General features: G+C 51.6%; 1 protein-coding gene across 1 annotated transcript in view; it reads left to right on the forward strand.

Annotated features, from left to right (window-relative positions):
- SH2B2 (SH2B adaptor protein 2) overlaps nucleotides 1–12,324 on the forward strand; it is a 68,404-nt gene extending 56,080 nt beyond the window's left edge. The window contains exons 6-9 of the mRNA XM_074975058.1: nucleotides 1,222–1,407; nucleotides 2,005–2,198; nucleotides 5,713–5,884; nucleotides 8,299–12,324. Of these exons, the coding sequence (XP_074831159.1) occupies nucleotides 1,222–1,407; nucleotides 2,005–2,198; nucleotides 5,713–5,884; nucleotides 8,299–8,612 (866 nt within the window). The 3' untranslated portion in view covers nucleotides 8,613–12,324. The remainder of the gene's footprint in view (nucleotides 1–1,221; nucleotides 1,408–2,004; nucleotides 2,199–5,712; nucleotides 5,885–8,298) is intronic.
- The last annotated feature ends 2,453 nt before the right edge of the window (nucleotides 12,325–14,777 follow it).

Here is a 14,777-nt window from a genome sequence, read left to right on the forward strand (position 1 = left end):
CACCGTGAATGACCTGTCTGAGACTGAACTAACCTCTCTTACTTCTCGCGGTTGTTCTTCTGGGGCAGGGGAGTAGCACGTTGTCATGGTGATGTAGGGAAGGATTAAAGTGGCTCTGCTTGTCTGGACCCATTCTCTGGGTAAACAGAAGACTGCAGTCTCTAGGGTGACCAACTAACTAACCCTACAAACTAAACTAGCCAACTGTCTACCGTTCTCTCTCTAGTAGGAGCAGATTGTATAGAGGACAATAACCACGTCCATTATTACTGAATGTGGTGTTGACAACGTGGGGATTTTCTATAATATTTTTATGAATCCTCTGTTTGCCTCAGTTTCCCTTATATTTTGCATGGCTACCCAGTGAGGGTGGGGAAAGGACCAAGCTGTCTCTGAGGGCAGGCTAAGTGACCTAGAGTGTGTGCGTGTGTTTTGCCTAGCTGCCTGAGCCTGAATGTGTCCCTGAAAAGAACTGGCCAAGGCTGACACTATAGCAAGAGACAAATCAAGCCTGTATCAATGGAAAACCCAGTCAACCAGACATTGACCCAGTAAGCAGCAACCCAGAGGGAGATGCAGTTCCCCCACCTGTCAGCAGGGACCCTGAGCAAAGACCCCAGCCTGAGAACAAAGGGCTGGAAGGTGTGAGGTGGGGGGATAAAGTGTTGGCTTCTGGAGTAAGCTGGGAGCTCACTCACCTGGGAACGGGCTAAGGAAGGCAGATTGCGAGAGACAGAGCCGGAAAATGGAGTTTTACAGCTTGGCTGGGGCTCTGGGCTAGCCAGACCAGGCTATGCTTTAACCCTCATTCCTCTGCGCTAACCTAAGGACTTCCTCTGCTGTGCTCCAGGTGACTAATAAACCCACCTGTGTTGACAACACTGCCTGAGTGTCCCCGTAAATACATGGTGAGGTGCATGAATCCCTGGTGGGTGGACAGGTCTCTACCAGGTGTCGATCTCAGTTGGACTCGCTGAGCAGATCTCGTGGCGTGAAGCAGGAGTGTTGGAGCCCCTGAGGTTCAGTCCTGGGAGGCTGCATGGCCTGCCCTGAAGGAGGAGTGAGACCCCTTGTGGGTCTGGCCCATTGAAGGGTTCCCCGAAGAGACTGCTCCAAAGTTGAGGGCGTAGCACCGATCTTGTGGGTCCGTGACAGGTGCTTGTGGGTTGATTCGCAGAGAAACTCTGAGCTTTAAGCCGTTAAAGCTTGCCTTCCTTTCAGGTGTGCACAGGACTCCAGACAGATGTTCTGTGCTTGCCACCCACACCACCACCCCGACCGCTGCCACTGTCATCTCACCCCCGCATGGCAGGGCCAGGGACTCCTTGGGGGAACACCTGGCCCATGTACCACTGGAAAACTTCCTGCAGACCGTGGAGTCACCAGCCACCAGCAGTCATTTAGCAGGTACCAGCAAGGCTCCGGGGGGCGGGGGGAGGGAGGTAGCCACGTTGGCCACCTTCCAGCTGATTTGCTGTATGTGGCACAACTGATAGAAGAAAAGGGGAAAATCCCATTGCAATGCAACGTGGGTCTCTTGAGCAAACCCTGAGCAGAACTGCTGCATTCTGATTAGAGAGAAGGGTGTGAGGGGGAAGGGTGGAGGTGGGGAATTAAAGGGGTGTTCATGGGGACAGGTGTGTATAGGCAGGCAGGGAGGGACGAGTGTACTCAGTTCTAACCTTGCCCCGCTGCTCCCAGCCAGAAGAGCCCATTGGTTTAATATAGAAATCCTTTTTCTGCCCTGCCTGGCCACTCTTTCAGTGGAATTGAGTGGAGCACCCAGTAGCCAGCCTGCTTAGCTACAGGTGCACATTTACAACACGATCCTCTGTATTTGACTCAGACGTCATCTTCCCAGCATATGATCCTGATCCTTCTGGAATAGCCAGAACGTCCTCTGCCAGAGCCCTGCGGTCTATTCACTGTTGCTGCCGTCCCTTTCAAAAGACAACCATTTCCCTCTCTAAACTGCCTTTCTTTTGCCCCTTTCCAACTGTACAGGGGAGGAAAGCGAGACAGAAGCGGAGATCAACCTCTCAGATTTCCCCTGGTTCCACGGGACGCTGTCACGGATCAAAGCCGCCCAGCTGGTGCTCTTCGGTGGGGCCAGGAGTCACGGTCTGTTTGTCATTCGGCAGAGTGAAACTCGACCAGGCGAATACGTGCTGACTTTTAACTTTCAGGGGAAAGCAAAGGCAAGTGCCATTGTGATGCTTATTATTTAAATGGTTTTAGAACTGCACTAGCCGCACTCACCCACTGTTCTCTGATGCTATCCCTAGTTTGTCTTTCCACCTCTCAGCGTCAGTCCAATATGTAGCGAGCAGGCCTGTCTCTGGCCTACCTGTCTGATTACAGTGGGGCTCGGAAGCAGGATAGCTCTGCTGACTTCTAAAAAGATGCTCGGAAGTGTCGTTATTGACTGGGCTTTTTTGGGATTGCCGAGATCCCCAAACATGAATAATCCTCCAACCCTTGAAAGTGCCTTTCATCCCAGAATGATGCACAAAGATCCATTCCACCTGTGGCTGAAATGTGGCCACCTTTGCAGCTGTTTAAAACACACGGCCATGCTGCATAACAAGTTAGGACAGTGGTTCTCCGTCTCTTTAGTTCTGTGCTGCATAAGAGGGAATGAAAAGAGCTAACGTTTATGTGTGGCCTTTCATCCAGAGGTCTGGATGGTCAGGTGGTTACCAGAATTGGAAGCACTCCACAAACTATTACTACCTCACTCTCTTCATTGTTAGATCTCAAAGCACTTTACAGAGGAAGTCAGTATCATTATCTCCTTTTTACGGGTGGGGAAACTGAGGCACGGGGCGGGACATGACTTCCTTCATGTCCCCCAGCAGGCCAATGGCAGAGTCGGGAATAGAGCCCAGGTGTCATGAGTCCCAGTCCAGTGCCCAGTCTACTGGGCTACAACACTACAGATCAGTTTTGCCCCCAGATTCTGTAGGCAAAGCTCCCATTGATTTCAGTGGAAGTGACACCCTTGTATCTGAAAGCAAGATGGAGACCTATGTAATGAACAGGGATTAGCTCACCATCACTGAAATGCAGCTCTCTCTGGGGTGGAACGCTGACCCCTTTTAACAGGGCACAGAAATACTGAGCTACAGGTTAGTACGGAGGGTACATTGAGTCGATATACGTGTGCTAGCTTTGTTTGAGCTAGCACGCTAAAAGTAGCAATGTAGCTGCAGGGTGGGCCAACGGCCTGAGTACGGGCCTAGGTCTCAGACGGGATGGTAGTCAGGGTGGCTAGCCCCTCCTGCCACCTGCGCTGCCCCAGCTACACAGCCTGATCAAAGTTAGTGTGCGTATGTCTACCTCTAGCTGCAGTGAAGACGTCCCCAGAGAGTGATGTGAGGGTCGTGGATCCAGTCGAAAGCGAGGAAGGGATTGTCAGGTGGTTACCAGAATTGGAATGTAGCCAGGACACTGGGGCTACCAAACCCCTTGTGAAAGAAGCCTGGGGGGCTCTAAAGGAAGCTGGATGTTAGCCACCTAGAGCAGCCCAGGGAGCCAGTGGGAAGCAAGGCTGCTAGAGGAGAGTGAATGAGCTGCTCCGTGCAGGGAGAGGACTGAGAGCAGCCCTGGAGGATTAGCATGTCGGAGGAAGTGAAAGCTTCCTGTTGGCTTAAGATGCTGCCAGAGCGGGCCCTGCCAGACCAGCTCTAATGAATAGAGAATAAAATGCCCAAGGGGACCCCAAACCACCCACTTTGCCAATAGCCCACGCAGTTTAGTCTCCGGGCTCGGCTCCCAAGCGAGCGTTAACCGCCTTCCCCCCCCCCCCCCACCCAAGAGAAATGCAGCAGCTATCTAGGGCTCTCAGTCTGGCTACTCCGAACATGAAGCTGGGGGAGTGGAAATGTTGAGCCACTGAAATGCATCTCGCAGATTTGACAGCGCTTGCTGCTCTGCTAAGGCAGGAAGGCTTTAAAAGAAACAATGCTGGCAGCTCCTTATCCCAGTGCCAGCCTGCCAGGAACAGCACAATAGGAAGATCAGAGCAAGGCCTGTTTTTTTTTTTTTTTAAATATAAAGCCTGTTTGTTCTTGCTGGCTGTTTTTATGTGTGTGTCTAACGCAGACCCCTTTTTATGCGGTGTATGACTCACGTGCCCCAGGTTAAGCACGGACTATGCGACTCTGCAGGGGACAACTCTGGAGATCTGCAGACTATTTTCGACTCCGCCACTGACTCACTGAGTGACCACGGGCAGGTTACTTGACCCCTTTCTGTCCAGCTCCTCTGCAAAACTGGGCTGATACTTGGCTCCCTTTCTAAGGTGCTTTGAGATCACTGGATTAAAAGCCTCCCTTTTATTCTTATTCTGTTTCTGTTTCTGCTTGGCATCGATGGCCCTCAATGCTGGGACAGCCTGAGTGGCTCGGTATGGTAGCAATAACTCTTGCAAGTGTCCGTGTTCTAGCGAAGAGGCATCAGTTCTCCCCTTGGTGACGCCGCTAGGTAATCTCCCATGGAGAGATCTATTAGCCCTTTGGTGCTGGCTGCACAGGTTCCTGGCCTGGTTTGTGAAAGCGAAAGGCACTCGCCTGAATGGTGCTGTGGATGAAGTCTGAGGGGGTTCAGTGAAGTAGAAACCTGTCAGGTTTCAGTGGCAGAGCTGAATGCAAATCCTCTCTCTTATTAGACATGGCAGGGGGGTGCTTGTTCCAGCAACCACCCTGCTAAGCCCTGGGTTGGGGTGATGGGGAAAGGGACACATTCCTGAAATGGGTTAGGGCTCAGGGAGCTCTGAGCACTCTCAACTCTGCAGGGCTGAAGGGGATGTCCCCCTGGCAAGTGTTAGCCTTGGCAAGTCATGGCAGGCCTGATCCTGAGTGATGCTGAGCACTCTCTTCCAACTGGTTTCAGGGAACATTGTGCGTGCTCAGCACCTCTCAGGATCCAAGAAAGAAAGCTCTTGTTGCATACATATTTTTTGTTTTATTTTTAGAACATAATTGTTTACTGATAAACACCGCCCCCTCCCCCCCCCGAGTTTGGTAGGAGCTGCACAGAGGAACCTCACGCTTCACAGGAGGGACTTGCAACTCAGAAAGGGCATTTAAATGCGCAGTGTTTATAAGGAATACTGCCCCGTAGGGGTGAAACTAGAACATTTTAACAGGCCACTCCACTGCAGAAAGTGGGAACTAGCCTTTGATTTCCCAGCAAATGTCTTGCACTGCAAGTCAGTTGCACTTTAACTTGCATGCAGCTGGGTGAGTGTCAATGAAAGGTCCCAGAGCAGAAGCTCTCTGCTGGATGTTCTCTTTGTGCAGCCTCTATTCCAGTGTTTTTTGGTAAAGGTGCTTTCCTTTTTATTTCCCCCTCTTCTCAAAGAACACTTCTGTTTCATGCTGCTGGTAACCCAAAAGGCCAGCTTCCCTGACCAGACGCTTTCTGAATGGGTCATAGCAACTGTTGCTTGGCAGCCAATCAGTTTCAATCGGCTCTGAAATGTGAGATCTTCCTGTTTTGAGCCAAATTGCTAGCGAAGCGGAAAAAACAATTTTGTTTGTAGATAACCAGTAGCCTTTGGATTGTGGGAGCTGTAAACGTTCTACCCAGCACATGAAGGAACCAAGCCATGTGCACGGTCTGTGGCAGAAATAACACTTGGGTCAGCATCCACGGCAGTTGTGGACTTGCCCTTCGGCCCATCGGCTTCACTGCGTCCCTCTCTTGCAGCACCTCCGGCTATCCCTGAATGAGAACGGCCAGTGCCATGTGCAGCACCTCTGGTTCCAGACCATCTTCGATATGTTGCGGCACTTCCACACCCACCCCATCCCCCTGGAGTCCGGCGGCTCAGCTGACATCACTCTCCGCAGCTACGTTGTGGCACAGGGCCCCTTCTCTGGTAGGTCACCCGGCTAGCACAGCATCCCTCCTGATCCTGCACAGGACATGAGTGAGGAGAGCTGGAGATGGGTCAGAGCTCATATCCGGATGCGATCCTAGGACTTGGGGTCAGGGCCGTCTCCAAGAGAAACTTGCTTGCACCAAGTTCCCTGCAAACATCCAAAAGAAAAAGACTCTCTCGTGTTTTCTCCTCCAGTACCATTTCCCAAAAGCTGTCCTGCTTATTCTAAGGTGTTGCCCCTATGCTGACCCTTGGGGAGTGGGGCTAGGAGCACGTCACTTAGCCCTTGAGTTCTTCTGACCAGCAGCCAGCTCAGGAATGGTGGTGTCCAAGATTCCCTGGCTAGAAGGACCAAGCTGGCTTTACAGGCTGGCACCCTTTGATATGGGCTGGGGTGGATTTCTGGAGAGAACTTCCACAACATAATGTCTGGTATCTCTCATCCAGGGATCTCAAAGCATGGTATGAAAGTGGGTCTGTGTCTATCATCCCATTTTACAGAGAGACAAAGTGAGGGTCAGCGAGATTATGACTTGCTCAGGGTCACACAGCAAGGGATTAGAATAGAAACCCAGCATCCTGGATGTGGATGTGCCCCTTCTGGTGGTGGCCCGGCCATATATAGAGGTTGAGCCTGCTATAGCCCTGGCTAGCAGATCCAGCTCCTTTTAGCTCAGGCAGAAGTGGTGCGGGCTTTCGCATCCAGAGGTCCAAGGTTCAGTCCCAGCTGACAACCATGTACCTGGCCTTACAAATGTCCAGTGTTCTGCTCTAACCACTAGAGGTGCTGCCTCCATATATAAAAAAATCTAAAGGAGCTCTGTGTGTGTATCCATCTCCATGAGCTGTAGGAAGAGCATGCTGGGGGCCAGTGTGTGTATTTACTGCTCCGGTGAGTCCAGTCCCCCAAGGACTTTGGTTTTCCCCCAAGACCTGCCTGGTTTTCTGGGGAGCCACCAGATCTGTGCAGCGTCCCCGTGCCTCTGGGCTGTTACCCACACCCCTCAATCCCTCTGATGGGGACGTGCTGCCAGGAGTCCCCGCACCAGCTGCTGGCCTCCCCACACCCCGCTACTGCAGTGAAGGGGGATCTGCTCAAGATGATCCAAAAGTGATGGGCCTGATCTTGTTCCAGGTCCCCATCTGGGGCCGACTGGGGAGAGGGGGGTGATAGGCTGCACGTCCCATCCAGACCCACAGAGCGCTTGTGCAGTTGGAGGTAGAAGGGGCAAAGTCACAGCGCTGGCGCTTTCTGCCCTCCCTCCCCCTCGCCTCTTGGCCCCATCGATTTTTGTGCTCCCCTTTCCCCTTGGAGGCATTTCAGCTGCACGAGCGTCTCAATCCTCTGCTGTGTTAGCAACGCACAGGGCTTCCGAGGTGAGGCCTACGCAGCCCGGTGCTGTCCCAGCTGTATCTGGGGCAGGCTGGGGCATCGCCATGAGAGCGGAGGGACTGTGCCCCTGTGCTTGGGGAGAAGGAGCCACCCCTGGCTGGGCAGGAGACACCCCTTTGCCCTCGGAGGCCTGCAAGGAAGGGCGCATAGCTGCGCTCACCCCCTGCAGGCAATGTGGGTTGCGTGGCTTCACGCAGCAGACTCAGAGGGCGGCTGTCTCCATATTGGCCAAGACCCAAATTAACTGAGAGCAGATTCGTTCGGGTCAGAGGGAGAGGCTGGGAGGGACAGGATGTAGCTCCTGGCATCCGAGCACTGGAGTCTGAACCACTGGGGGATCTGCAGCGAGGAGCCACGGTTAAAGTGCTGGAGTGGGATTCGGGAGACCTGACGTCTTTCTCAGCTCGCCCGCTGACTGCATGTAGTGACTTACCCGCCGTGTCTCTGGTGATCCCGCCTGCTTCCTTGCCCGGCCTGGGCGCTGTGAGGCCGAGCCGGAGTCTGCAAAGCGCTGCGAGATGGACAAAGACAATGAGCTAGCGCCTTAGTCGATAGAGCAGCCCATCCCAGTACCACTCTGCCCTTCCTCGCATGCATGGCCACTCCCAGGACCTGGCTCCATATTTCAACTGGTTGAGGTTAGGAGAGACCACGCCACCTAGAGTCTAGGAGTTGGAAGATCTGCAGCAGATCTGAAGTCCTGATGGTCACTGACTTGCTGGGTGACCTTGGACAAGACCCCCTCCACCTACCCCATAGGTGCCTCGTTTCCCCACCTGTCACTTGGGGCTAATGACACTCACCTGTGTAAACCACATGAGACCCTCTGATGACAGGTTTCATATGAGTGCAAAGCTTATTGGCAGGGCTGTGCGGGGCAAGCGTCCCTGTGCTGTATGTGCCCTGGGGACGGAGAACTCCTCTCTCCGTGGCTGCCAGTCCAGCACCGAACAGCTTGTAAAACATTCGCCCTCGTGCCTTCTCCGGGCACGTGACTCTTTTGTGTTTCACCTTGCAGATGCCAGCCCTGCCCCAGCTGTTGCCTCCCAACAGCCCAGCTGCAGGAGCGACCTCCCATCCCAACCCTACTTCTCCAGCTTTGTGCCAGGCCCTTTCCAGCCCGCATCGCCTGGGGAGGGGGCTGTCGCCTCTTCCTCCTCAACCGGCCACCCTCTGTACCACCGAATGGAGGGGACCCTCAGCGCCCGGAGCCGCAGCAACAGTACCGAGCGCCTGCTGGAGTCACCCAGCATTAGCGTGGAGGACTACCACGAGAGCGACGGCTCGCGCAGCAGGACCAGGGCGGTTGAGAACCAGTATTCTTTCTACTGAGGAGTCACAGGGTGGAGGCCAGCCCTCTGTGTGGGGTGTCCTTGCCTACCAGTGCAGCCGTGGCTCATGGAGATGCTCGTGCCGTTGCTGATGAGCCCTGGCTCTGATCTCTGACCGCCCCCGTAGATGTTTACATATCGCCATGGCCCAAAGCCATGGGCTGTCCCCACTCTCTTGTCAACTCTCTGGCGTGCCCCTCACCTCAGCATCCGATTCACTGGTGCCAGTCGAAAGTCGCCAACTCCATCCATCACCAGCAATGGACCTGGGCTGTCCTTTGTCCCCCTGGCACCTCAGAGAATGGTTTGAACGATGAGCAACTCCACCAGCCCGGCAACCGCGTTGGGGATGTCCCAACCAAACACATTCACCGCTCCCTAGATCTGGCTCATGCTCTGAGCTCAGAAGGCCGAAGACACCAGTGCCATTAAGGGATCTGTTCTCGGGTCAGCAGTACCCAGTCTCTGCCATTGTCAGCTTGTGGTTGGTTCACTTAACTCCTACAAATACTCGCCTGCCGGTCTCTCCATTGTCTGCAGTCGGATCGGGACTTTCCACTTCCCGCTTGGGTCTGGTAACATGCAGTGGTTCTCCTGGAACAGGAATCCATGGCTTTGATTTATATTGTTCTTCCCTTAGCTGTGCAACAATGAAAGCATCTCCTGGCATTTCCTAGATGGAAAGGACTAGACGTTGCCAGTGTTGGAACGTAGTCAAGGTCACCTCAAACGATTACTTCCCTTCAGGGATAATTACCTTGAGTTCTGCAAACAAGACACTGCAAGCTAGTAACGTTCTGAGGTGACCTTGTACATGACAAATCTCACCAAGGTAGTTTTGTTGCTAGCACAGAGAACGTGCCCACACACACACCAGTCAGGGATGGAAAAGACCTATCCGACTATCTGGTCCCTCTCCATTGCTATTACAAGATTGTTCACTGCAGGAAATTTACGGGGGAGGGGTTGTCCACTTGAGTCCCAAACTAGGGGGCTTCCACCATTCCCCAGGGGAGATTATTCCACAGCCTACTGCATCTGACTGTTGGAAAGTTTTTCCTGATAGCCAGCCCATATTTTCTCTTTCTTCATTTTATCCTGTTACTCCTAGTTGTAGCCATGGGACCCACCCTAAATCATTCCTTTTCCTTCTTGGTTTTTAAAATCCTACAGCTGCTTGAGGGGTGGAATAAAATCCTCCTGCCTCTGTCATCTCTTAGCCAGCTTGTATCTGTGGAGTTCTGTTAGTATTTTCTTCTAAATCCATCTCCCCAGGCCCTGATCATTTGTGTTTATGTTCTCTGAACTTCCCCCAGTTTGTCAATGGCTTCTTGGTAACGTGCACATGTGTGTCTGATGCATATTCTCTCTCTTTCACGTGCATGCTCTCTCTCTCTCTCTCTCTCTCTCTGACACACACATACACCAACATGAAAGTTCCTGGTTGAATCCCAATCATGGCTAACCCTTGTACATTCTATTGCCAGTGCTAAGAGGAACACGATTGCAAATGCACCTTTTGGCTAACATGGCAAATTCAATCAGTTCCATCCCCTAGAGACCGAGCTTTTAAAATATGACATTGGCCCAAATTTTCAAGTGGTCACTTTTATTTTTTTGGGTGCTCCAGTGGTTGGGTCCCCAGCTGGAGATGCCCAGGGAACCTCATTTTCAGGAGGACCAGGCCCTCTCTACTCTGTTAGAAGTCAGTGAAAATTTCCGCTGCTTGGTTGGGCTCCCCAAAATTAAGGCACTGAAAATCAGGGGCTACTTTTGACTACGGCCTATTAAACCTAACCGCTGAAGAAGAGCGAGCTGGAGAAAAGAGAGGGCTGTTTCCTACTGTGTTCATAGACAAAATAACTGAAGTGTTTGGCTGGTATGCTTTTTGGTTTTAATTTAAAACAAAAAATTTGTACTGATGGCTGGATGAAACTCCCCCTGGGCAGAGGGCCAGGTCTACACACCAATGTAGTACTGATATAATTATGTCAGTTGGTGGGCTGGGGCCTGGGGTGTGCATTTTTATTTGAACTGAAATTGTTACACCCGTACACCTCTAGTGTGCATGTGTGGCAAAATGGATTGAGCACTGGACTGGGACTTAGCAGACCTGTGTTCTGTTCCCAGCTCTACTATTGGCCTGCTGGGTGACCTTCGGCAAGTCACTTCCCTTCTCTGTGCCTCGGTTTCCTCATCTGTAAAATTGGCATAATGAGACCGACCTCTCCTTTGTAAAGTGCTTTGAGATCTACTGATGAAAAGCCCCATATAAGAGCTAGTTATTATTAAAGGTGCCTTATAACACTATATATTACTGCCCTTCCCATATGGGAAGAAGTTATATGGTGTAAGCATCTGTCTGCCAGTCTAACAGAGTCCACCCTAGGGAGGACACTGCAGGTGTTGTTAAAACAGCACAACTTGTGTGTGTAGACAAGGCCTTGAGTCCCACTTAAGGGTTCCTTTGGCATTTCTGTGGTGGCTTCTTTCCTGAGCCAGCAAAATGTGTCCTCATCTTCCCCCCCTTCCAGTGGCCATTTCTCCCAGCTTTTCCCCTCTCCTCCCTTCCCCCCTACTTGCAAAGGCAAATAATGGGTCTTCTGGGCCAGCCTTCTGCACCACCTGCTTAAGAGTTGTGCTCCTAAAGCAGCATTGGGGGAAGGGAGGGGAGCCTTTGGCTGCCCATCCCCTTATGCTTACAGCCACTTCTGCTTTCAAATGATCTGGAAGGGACAGCGGGAGGGGTTCGATTTAGTTTGGGTTTTTCATTTGCCTGCTGCAGCAGCCCAGCCTAGACGGGGGGGTCACATACAGATGAGCCTGTGCATTATACAAACAGGGGGCACCCTGTGCTGCAGAGAAAGGCAGGGTTTTCTTCGGTAGCGAGTTTGAAATGGACCTGCGCTGTTTGCACACCCAAGGAACTGACGGGGAGCGTCCAGATATTAAATGGTTGCTGCCATTCTCCTTCTCCAGAAAGACTCGGCGAGCTGATCAGACAGAGGCAACGCATTGCCTCGGAGCCCTTCCCCGCTGGCTGCTCGTTCCCATTCTGCCTTGGGGGTGGGGTAAGCGGGAAAGGGGGTAGCAAATGATCTACAAGCAAATATGTTGATTTGTAAATAGGGGGAAGTAGGGAGAAGTGTAATGTTCTGTAGAATAACTACATTTATTTAAGCAACTTGTAAAACAAATGGGAAAATTGAGTTCCAGTTTTGAAATAAAACCACTGGAACCAAGACACTGCATTGAAAGTGATTACAGGGGCTTCCCTGGATTTGCTATAAGAGTGCTGGCTGCCATATTAGCTTCTCCGAGTGTGTACATAGGTGCTGTAACTAGGGGTGCGGCAGCATTCCTGGCTCGAAATGGTTTCCATCAGATACACGACTTACAGTTTGGTAAGAAGTCCCAACTGAGATATGGGCTGCATTATGCTTGGGGCTGTACAGACATAGAGCAAGAGATGGTCCTTGTCCCAAAGAGCTTCCAGCCTACACAGGGTGGGAAGAAAGTACCTTTTGGCTGTTTAACAGCTGGGGAAGCTGATGCACAAAGCGATCATGACGTGCCCAAGGTCACAAAGGGAATAAACAGAATTGGGAATAGACCCCAGGTCTTGTGGCTCCCCAGCTGGGGCCTTAACCACAAGACTCTTCTTCCTCTTTCACACGCAGCACTGACAGTGGCCTCAAAGGGCAGTGGCTGGAGCACTGTTGGGCACCAAAGCACTTCAAAATGGTCCCCGGAGCTGTGCCAACGGTGAAGCTTCTGTGCCATGGATCTGAGCTGCTTCCTGCTCGTGGTAGCCTGTTTTTGGAGGTGTTTTGTGAGCCGCTAACCTCAGCCAGCCCCCTGCTCCATTGCTGTCTTTGTCACATGGGTCACCGGTAAATTCAGCGTGGTCAAACCGGCAGAGGATTCCACCATCATTCACACTCCGTTAGCATCCCTGACCACGTCTCCCTTGCCAGAGGCCTACGTTGACACGTGCTCTCCTTGCAACCAGTTCAGCACACAGCTTTGGCTGTGTAACGGGTTCCCCCTTGTTAGGTCCTCCCGCTCTTTCGGCCATAGGATCTCTGAACGCTCTGCCCTAGGTGCTACTGGCAGCTATCCCCTCTGGCGCCGACGTTCTCCCCGCTGCTGAGGCACTGTCTGGATTTTCCCAGAATGCCCTGGCACAAGCACAGTTAGGCAGCGCGATGAGGGCAGCGGCCCAAGCCCGGCTGACACCTGGGTACGTCTCAGAAGAAAGCTGCTCAGCCCTGTTTCTTGTGAACAGGTCAGGTGATTGGGTTGATTAAAAACCCCACATTTGCAGTACAGACAGGACCGTGGCCAGTTCTGGGTAGCTCCTCAGTCAAGGCCCAGACAGCTGGCAAAGCAATAACACTCTCAGGAAAAGCAGGATGGAATCCTTGGCGCTAGGAAGCTCATACTGCTGGATCCCTAAGGCAAGCACCAGGGACCATTACATTGTGTGCTCTTGCATATTAGTAAGTTATTCATGCCCTGGTGTGTTGGTGAACTGCAACCTCCTGCAGCAGGAATGAATGAATTGTCGGTTGTGCTGGAAAATAATGTTCTGTCCTCTTACAGGATTCCTGGGAAGCTGAGAGAAGGACACCTCTGTCCATTTGTAAGGAACAGAGAGATCTGGGAGTAGAAACAATGTAAGAGACAAGCCAGCGATAGCGTAGCGTACTGGTTTATTTGTATGAGCCCCACTGCCCTCGGCTGGATGGAATCGGAAGTGCTGTAGTGTGTGTGATTATTAGGGCAGAGACTGATTTACAATTAACCTGAGAACCCTCAAAATCAAAGGTTTTCACATTTCATTCACTTAGATATTGCAAAGCTCAAATATCAAAAATGGACATTTCTGCCCCACCTCCCCATCCAAATGCAGGAGCATGTCAGAGCGATAACAAACTCAGTTTCTTTCAAGAATGCTCCCATTTTCAAGAAAGTGCCTCCCAAATGCAAACATTTTGTTTAGACCAAGAGCAGGGTTGTGGGGTTTTTTTCCCTGTTAAAACATGCAAATGTTTTCCTGTTCTGATGTAAAACCTGTCAGGCTGCAGTCAGCACAATTCTGGAACTGATCAAGGCCCCACCACAAAGCTGTGAGTCATTATGTGGGGTTTTTTTAAATTTCACAAAGGAATATTTGCTATTTTTGCACAACCCTGACAATGGTCTTGCCTCCAACGAGTATCTTAAAAATAACAAGCAAGGACCAACTGCACTGTTGGCTCTAGGGCAATTTCCTAGGGACGTATGGTTTGAGGGCACACCGTGCTCACTGCTCTTTCCACGTACTGCATATATGGGCTCCTTTAGATGACCAGCAAAGTGGCTGTGATTTTTTTTTGTGGTCGTACGTTGTTACAGGTGGAAACCACAGTTTGGACTATCTACACAAACAAGCTAGCCAGGTCCATGTTTGTAGCTATTTCTACACTCCCAGTTGACATTCCACCTTCCTTCATTAGGGGATAGCGCCCCCGGAACCATGAGCTGACAGCCAGGCAGTAGTTCCCAATATTGAAATGTTTATCTTGGACTTACAGCTTTGTAGAGGTGGCAGCTGCAGTGATGAAGAAACAGGGCATCGTAGGGCAATCGGACTGGCCGGTGAGCATCCACCTATCAAGCGATGCAGAGGGACTGGCTGGGTGTCAGTGGATTAGTAATGATACTGTATATAGCACTTTCATCTCCAGGCTGCTTGTGACTGAAAATGGACCATGGGCTATTCCATGGCTTGTAGGAAATGAGCTGGTTTCCGTTCAGTGGACAGGTGTCCACATCACGGGAGCCACCATCCCAACTGGCACTAACTGGCCCATTTTCTGGCAGTCTTATCTGAAGGCCCAAGGGCTGACCGAGCCATGGAGACAGGACTGCCTCAGCAGCATGCTGGGCAGTCAGCTGGGGGCAGGTTAACTTGCTCCTGCCTGGACTGTAGCTGTCAAGACTTTAAGCTCTGGTGTGGTCAGCCATTTAGGAACTCTGCCCGCACTAAATTCACACCGTTCTTTTTAAAATCAGTTTTGTAAGACCAACACAACTCATAAACCAGTGTGATTTCTAGATCAGCCTCAGAGGAGCTAAAAAGGTGCCTTATGTAAACATAGAGGGGGCTGAACCAGAAAGC

The sequence above is a fragment of the Natator depressus genome, chromosome 17 (genome assembly GCF_965152275.1).
Source record: "Natator depressus isolate rNatDep1 chromosome 17, rNatDep2.hap1, whole genome shotgun sequence".
Classification (NCBI taxonomy): domain Eukaryota; kingdom Metazoa; phylum Chordata; order Testudines; family Cheloniidae; genus Natator; species Natator depressus.